The sequence below is a fragment of the Cupressus sempervirens genome, chromosome 4 (genome assembly GCF_028749045.1).
Source record: "Cupressus sempervirens isolate cs-2001-9-10 chromosome 4, ASM2874904v1, whole genome shotgun sequence".
Taxonomy (NCBI): Eukaryota; Viridiplantae; Streptophyta; class Pinopsida; order Cupressales; family Cupressaceae; genus Cupressus; species Cupressus sempervirens.
The window spans coordinates 596,403,054-596,410,518 of NC_143121.1; the positions used below are offsets into that span (position 1 = coordinate 596,403,054).

General features: G+C 33.0%; 1 protein-coding gene across 1 annotated transcript; it reads left to right on the top strand.

The window, feature by feature from the left end:
* The first annotated feature begins 4,253 nt into the window (after window positions 1–4,253).
* Window positions 4,254–5,285, top strand: LOC149562620 (uncharacterized). Its single transcript, XM_089823898.1, has one exon. The coding sequence runs from the start codon at window positions 4,859–4,861 to the stop codon at window positions 5,213–5,215; it is 357 nt and encodes a 118-aa protein (XP_089680024.1). The 5' UTR covers window positions 4,254–4,858; the 3' UTR covers window positions 5,216–5,285.
* The last annotated feature ends 2,180 nt before the right edge of the window (window positions 5,286–7,465 follow it).

The window sequence follows — 7,465 nt, forward strand, 5'->3', positions numbered from 1 at the left end:
TTGTAGTTCCTTTGTTCACCACTTCTAGATGATTCTCCTTTCTCAATGATAGAATATCCCAATCTAGTAATGTCATTTTTTAACCTTGGTGCTTCCATCAATTTTTCAAAGTACTTTATGACTTCACTAGGCTTGTTAAGCTTTTCCTTTTCTATCTTCAATTCATTTTGCAGTTTGGTATTTTATGTTTCCAAAGTTGTAATCTTAATGTCTTCCCTATTCAATTCTTGATTTGCAATCATCAGTTGATTCATCAAATCCAATTGAATGCTTGATAAATTTTGCACGTCTAATGACTTCTCCTCAAGTCTATTAGCTAGTATTATTTTGTCTTCTTCAATCATAACTCAATCTTCTTCAAATTTCTTTTTCAGTTCAATTGTCTCACATAATAATACTGATTGAGTTTCTTGCTCCCTTTTCAAATTCCTGACTTCTTCATTTAGGGTCCTACTCTTTTCCATCAGATCTACAATAGTTGTATCAAATTCATTTGATTTTTAGTCCTCAAATAATCTAGTGGTGTCTTCTTCTTGATATTGAGTGTCATTTTGTTAAATGGTCAATTCTTTTCTTTTCTTCAATGATTGTTGCAGTTCATCTCTTGCCTCCTTGAGTTGATGTAGGGCAAGCAATATTTCAATTTTTTGGTTCTCAATAGTCTTTCCCAATTTGTAGACTTCCATCTTCAAGATCTTACCTCCAAAGTTGTTAAACTTTCTTTTCTAAAGAACAAAGCTCTAATACCAATTGTTGGAATTAACAATGGGAAAGTAAGTTCGAGGAGGGGGGCTGGGGTGAATTAGCACTTAAAATTTTTACCTCTAAAACATTTCACCATACATTCATCTCATAACTTAACATGTAAATTAAAATAAGTAACCATTCATTACATCCAAAGTATGAAATAAATCAACACATAACACATAAGATTTTGGTTACCCAGAAACCCTCCAAGGAGAAGGTAAAATTAGGGTGGGGATGACACCCACAAATCTTCACTACTACAGTTGTAAGGTGTGGCCTATTATGCCTACAAAGTTTTGATTACAAGTTATGATATACCTTGTGAAAGGTTTTCCATGTTAAAGGCTTACAAGACTGTTAGGTCTGACCTTGATTAGAGGATTTAACTCAAAACTAAGTAAGCACTCTGTTGGGAGATTTACAAAAGCTTGTTAAGACTACTCTGTTGAGAGATTTACTCTATATCACCTATTAGAATGATTTTGCATCTGATCCTTCGATTAGCACCATGTTGCTTGATGTCAAATCTCCTCTTCATTGGTTATCTCTTGATCCTCCTGATTAGATCTGTTTTCTCTATCCTTTCACTGTCTGTCTATGTTCTTCTCAATCTGATTCTATATTGTAGCTCCATAACTTAGCCATCATTTCCACCTTAAAATGCTCTCTTTGCATCCTCCTTCACATACATAATGTTCTTTAGGGTTTTACCTCTTTTGTAGGTATTATGGAGATGGGTTGGGTTAAAACCAACAGTTGTGGTTGATCCTTATTATCGCCTAACTCTTCCCTTTATCTGATTGGTTGCTTGTATTAGCATAGGGATTCATAATATGACTGGGTCCTTAATTCTTAATATCAAAAATTCATGTTCATGTTTGCCAAAAATGGATTACATAGAACTTTGTGCCATAACAAACATCTATGTCAAAGACTGGTAACTCGACATCAATAGACCTTAATGCATGGCCTTCACTATGCTCTATATGATGGTACTTAGTTTCTAAATTTCTCAGCACTTACTCTTGCTCGACACTTGAATCACTTGGCACACTTTGTTTGCTTGGCTCCTTCTGTTTGCTTGGCACCTAAGTGACTCGGCATGCACTAACTGCTCATCACATACTATTGGTTGGCACTCACTGTCATATTACTCAGCATGTATTGCTTGGAGGCTTATGCTTGACATACACTATGCACTCAGCTTGTACTGCTCTCTGCTAAACATTGATTAAGTATTTTATCTACTTTGTCAAAACCATAATGAGATTAACAAATTGGACCTAAATTGTTATAAAACATGCATTTAGTTAACATTTTTAATTTAAAAAATTCATGCACATATGTAAGTTACCTAGAATGATTTTAGGTAAACCATATGTTTGACCAAAATATTTTTTAAGTTAGAAATACTCAAATTCAGTTGTATGATAAGTTGTCTTCAAGTGTCACACAACTTTGTACTTTTACCTTTCTCCAAAATGATAAATTAACATATGACTTTCTTACAAGCTCCCAACTTCCAAATATGAAAAAATGAATCCACTAAGTGGAAGATCAAAGAATCAAACTATTTATATTTTACTCAAACAAATTTGTCAGTTATTTTATTGAGAGATCGTTAAATCCTTATAGAATAATTAAGGTGAGTGATTTTGTTTGGGTATTTTGTTCATTTGTAGAGATAAGAATGTGTTCACTACTTGCACAAAATGGTTATTTTCATCAAAATTGGATTTTCATATCATTTTGAGGTCTAAAAGTATGAATAGAGACTTTATGAGATGTTCCATATCATTAGGCATCACCTTCAACCAATCTTGCAATACTTTTTTTCCAGTACAATAATGAATTATTTCTATTAACATTTCATCAACATTCTAACAAGCATAGAACACTAAAGAACTATAATTGTATACACTTAACCCCAATTTATCAAATCTAAGAAGCACTACAACATTACTTAAGCGCTCAATGTCTTTATATTTTACTTCTTCTTTGCATGTTAGCACAAGTAAGTTGATCCTTGAAACCATTAAGGCAATTTTTTTTTGAACCATGTGTTGACTATTTGCACGAAGTGGTGAGTTCATGAAACTCAAGTTTCTAATTAATTATGAGATCTAAAAGTTTGAGCAAAGACTATATGAAGATGCTTCATACTATTGCTTATCATCTTAGACCATTCTTACAATAACGTGCTTTTTTTTGTCAATGTGAAAATGCATTCTCTCTATTAACATTTCATCAACATTCTAAAAAGCACAAAACACTAAAACTCAGTGATTAAGTTCACTTAAACCCATTTTTTCAAATAAAATTAACACTACACCATCATGTAAAGCTTCTTGACAATTAAATTCAAATATCTATTCATCCAACAAAATAAATTTAATGATTTCCCCAAACATGAAAACTAGAGGATCTTAGAAATGTTTAGACAATAGTTATGATGATGCTCCATACCATTCTCACATTATTATTTTTCCAATACAAGTAAATTATCTATTGACATTTTAACAAGAAAATTCACAAGCATGAAACACTAAAACTCTCTTTTTGAAGATACTTAAATCCACATTTCCAAATCATACAAACACAAGATTTTCACTTAAAACTCCACTACTAAATTCAAAAATCTATTGCAGCAACCAAATCTAATTGATGATTTCCCTAAACATAAAAGTCTTGATCTCAAAATCTGGTGGACGAATTGGACAAAGACTTCATAGAGAAGTTGCATACAATCTAACAATATCTCTTTTCCAATACAATAACAAAACCTCTCTATTAACATTCTATCTAACATTCCAACAAGCACAAAACACTAAAGACTCCAAGTCCAAAAACATTAGATCTAATTTTTCAAAACAAACTCAAAAACTAAACCTAAACTATATTAGATCCAATTTTTGAAAAGAAACTCACAAACTAAACCATCACTTAAAACTCCACACAAAAATCTAATTGATAGTTTCCCAAAACACAATCCTTGTGGCCAATTTGTATCTTAAAACTCCACACACAAAATCTAATTGATAGTTTCCCAAAACACAAACCTTGTGGCCAATTTGTATCTTAAAACTTCACACAAAATCTAATTTGATAGTTTCCCAAAACACAAACCTTGTGGCCAGTTTGTATCTTAGCCAATGGATAAAACGACACAACCCAAAAAGTTAAAAATAGACAACACAAGTCCAAAGGGTTAAAAACAAAAGGCATCCATAGGCTGAGGAGTTGTACTTGCAAAATGAGGGATTGATAGATAAGGATAGATAAGGTCAGGTGTGAAGCAAACGTATTACTCACCATGCATGTTTTGTTTTGACTAAGGAAAAGGACAAGGTGAAAGAGGATCCAAGATGATTTTGATTACCCCAATAATATACAATTTATCCCAATCAGATTTGAAACTAAGTGATGATGTTGTCCGTGTAGTAAGGCTCTTACAAAATGATGGCCCCATGGATGGAGTGATCATGATGATCATCACTCATCACTCATCAATGGCGGGTGATCATCATTTACAATTGGCCACAGCCGCGTTAAATGAACAGAGCACCCGATGTTTCAAAGCCTTTTAAAGCCCCCTTTTCTCACCATTTTTCCTTTTATATGGCGGCGCTGACATAAAACTTCATAACTCAACACAAACACAAAAAATGCCCGCCCAGGATCGACCCCCACCGACTACCAAAAAGCCCTTTTCTTCCTTCTTTATTTCCCCTTTTCAGCAATAGCCCGTGCACTTGTTCTGCCAGTTTATTTTCCTTGTTCCCCTGTTCGCCAAACTCGTGCTTTTCTTTAACCACCGGCAGCATTCTTCATTTTTCTCAGTTGGGTATCCATTTTTTTTCGCTTTGAGTTGAGTTTTCTGTGGAAAAGTGGTAAAACAAAAGTGACCCGCATCTACCAAAGTGAAGCTTCTCCGAGGTGGGCGCATCTTTCTTTCGGCAGGACCTGCTAAAGGCGAGATTTTGATTCGAATTCAAGCGGCTTTAACCAGTTTCTGAAGCTTTCTCTTTATGCTCTGTTTTCCAAGGTGTTGTTTTTATCTTTCTGGGGCGTTTTATTGAAGCTCTGGGAATTGTTTTGAGCGTCTCTGAAAATGGCTCCCAGCTCTTCTAGTACTACTTCCATTGCAGGTAAAAAGAGAGCTCGGAATGAAGATGTGAATGTGAATGTTCTGAGGCTGAGGCCCATTGTGACTGTTAGGTTGTCGGAGGTCGAGAGTTCGAATCCCGCGGGTGACAGTGACCAAGAGAGCTTCAACAATGACGTCGAAGAAGAGTGTACTACTCCCAAGGGGAAAGAGAACAGAATAGCAGAGATATTGGCTTGTCCTCCGGCGCCCAGAAAGCGCAGGATCAACAGTTGTCGACATCGCCTGGTGCTGGCGCCCTTTTTCACTTCCCCTGATTTGGATTCCTTCTTCTTGCCCCTTTACAAAACGTGTAAACAGTGAAGCAGAAATGGGTATTCTTGTGATCTTGATCATGAATGTTAATGAAAAGGTTTCATGGTGTTTTTAATGATTTTGAACTCATATTTTTAATGTTCAAGAATGTGTTTTGAATGGCGTCTGACCAGCTTCCACTGAGTGAAGATCGTTTTGAACAGTAAAACGAAATTTAAAAACATTCACTGATTCGATTCATCTGATTGTATGAGCATTTAATGTTTTTTTCAAATGTTTCCAAGAATGTGTTTTGTATGGTTTCTGATCAACTCCACCAAGTGAAGTCAAGATCGTCTTGAACAGTAGGGAAAAACAATCAGTATTTGATTCGCCTGATTGCATGTGTCTTTGTTTGTACTGTGTGTGTAACATGGAAAGACAATCTGAGTTCAGCATTTCTGCATGTAAAGTCAAAATGGCGGTCACGTCCATTAACACTGTATCGCGGAGCTTTCCGTCTCTTTCAAGTTAGGAGACGTATTGGATTTGTTTTCTTCAGCTCTTTAAGAATTAAAACTAATTAAAATATAGACTAAAATTAATCCAAATATATGGATGGAACGTGTGAAGAAGCTTCCTTTTACGCTCGCTGAAAGAACAACCCATAGAAAATTAGCAAAAATAGCAGGGGATTATGAAGTGTCGGTCTAAAGCCAGCGAATCCTAGCCTCTAGGCTTATGTTCATTGATCGGAGCCTCGTAGGTTTTGGAGGCATTTGGATTGCTGAACTTATCATTTTGATTATGATTTTTAGATTATTGAATAATGCAGATTAGAAGATTAGAAAGAGTGAATAGCTAATGGTTGAGTATAGATAAATGTTATATGATGATATTATTATCACTATAAATGTTATATGATGATATTATTATCTCAGTGATAATAATGAAGTTGTTATTGATAAATTATATTGGGGATAAATAATAAAATGAAGAAAAAAATCAATTAGATTTGTAGTTGTTATAAATGATCAAGAATTTCATGTAATGGAGTTTTTTTGTTTTTTTTTGAGATTGTACTTGATATAAGGAAATGATTATCCAACTCTTAAGTTATAATATATAATGACAGTTTATGCTTTGTTGTATTCTAGGTTTTGGATAGTCATTTCCATGACATAATGTAATATTTTTCAAGTTGCAAGATTTATGTTTTTTAATTTGTATTTATTCTTTATGAATTTGTTGTGAAATAAGATATTGTCATTAGCTATGTGAGAGTTGATAACAAATACATTTTGAGGGGTTGATATGCTCAATATAAATATAATCTTATTAGCATTTCACAAATTATCTAGCCCAAAGCACCTATTGTAAGCACGTATATTATTAGAATTAAAGGGCACCATATACGATGGAACATTGTAAAGAAAATGACATTGATGAAGAATTATTAATAGCAATGTGAGCATTAACTTGTTTGAACAATATTTGAACATTTTTTTTATAAGAATGAAATTATAGTGTATTATGACAAAAAAATATGAAAGTCTAATTTAATCAACAATGCATTTCAACCTAATTGTTGAGCCCATTCACTAATTTCAGATGCCAAAATCAAGTTTTGAAAGAACATATTTACCTCAGAAATATTATTTGTTTAGCTCTCACCATGTCTTACAACACAAGTTTGATGCAATCAATCCATATGTTTACAATGATTTCTTTAAGAACTTTGTGAGAAATTTTTAGATTATTGACTAGAAATAGTATCTTCGATTTTCACTTGATCAAACCTTTATAATTATATGAGCCTAGTGACCTTTCATGAACTACTTCTAGATGAAGAAGAGATAAACCATCTTTAATAGAATTTGTACTAAAACCCATTAAAATGTAGACTTCTATTAGTTTTTATAAAGAAAAGAACATGGTCAATTTTTTTCATGGAAACTATACAATTCAAATATTGACTTTATCTAGAATAATAATAAAAATAGGAGTGCATTCTTTAAGAATATATTTTCAAATTTACTAAATAAATAGTCAATACTTTAAAAAAAAGCTCTCATAAAATTTCTAGAACATATTTATTTTTAAAAAAGTGTACATTATAAAGAACCATTCTTGTATATCATATAGCATAGATCCCCAATTCATGCTTTAAACTTAGATAACTAAAAGAAAAATTGCAGCCTTTACTATCCTTTGTAATAATCTTTATATTTTATATCTTTATTTAGCACATGCTCTTTATAGTGTAAAGTTCATGAATTGTGATTTTTTAACAATAATATAAGCTTAAATCATTGTGTT

What these genes read in the sequence shown, in the direction of transcription:
- LOC149562620 (XM_089823898.1), top strand. Translation starts at nt 4,859, where the DNA reads ATGGCTCCCAGCTCTTCTAGTACTACTTCCATTGCAGGTAAAAAGAGA.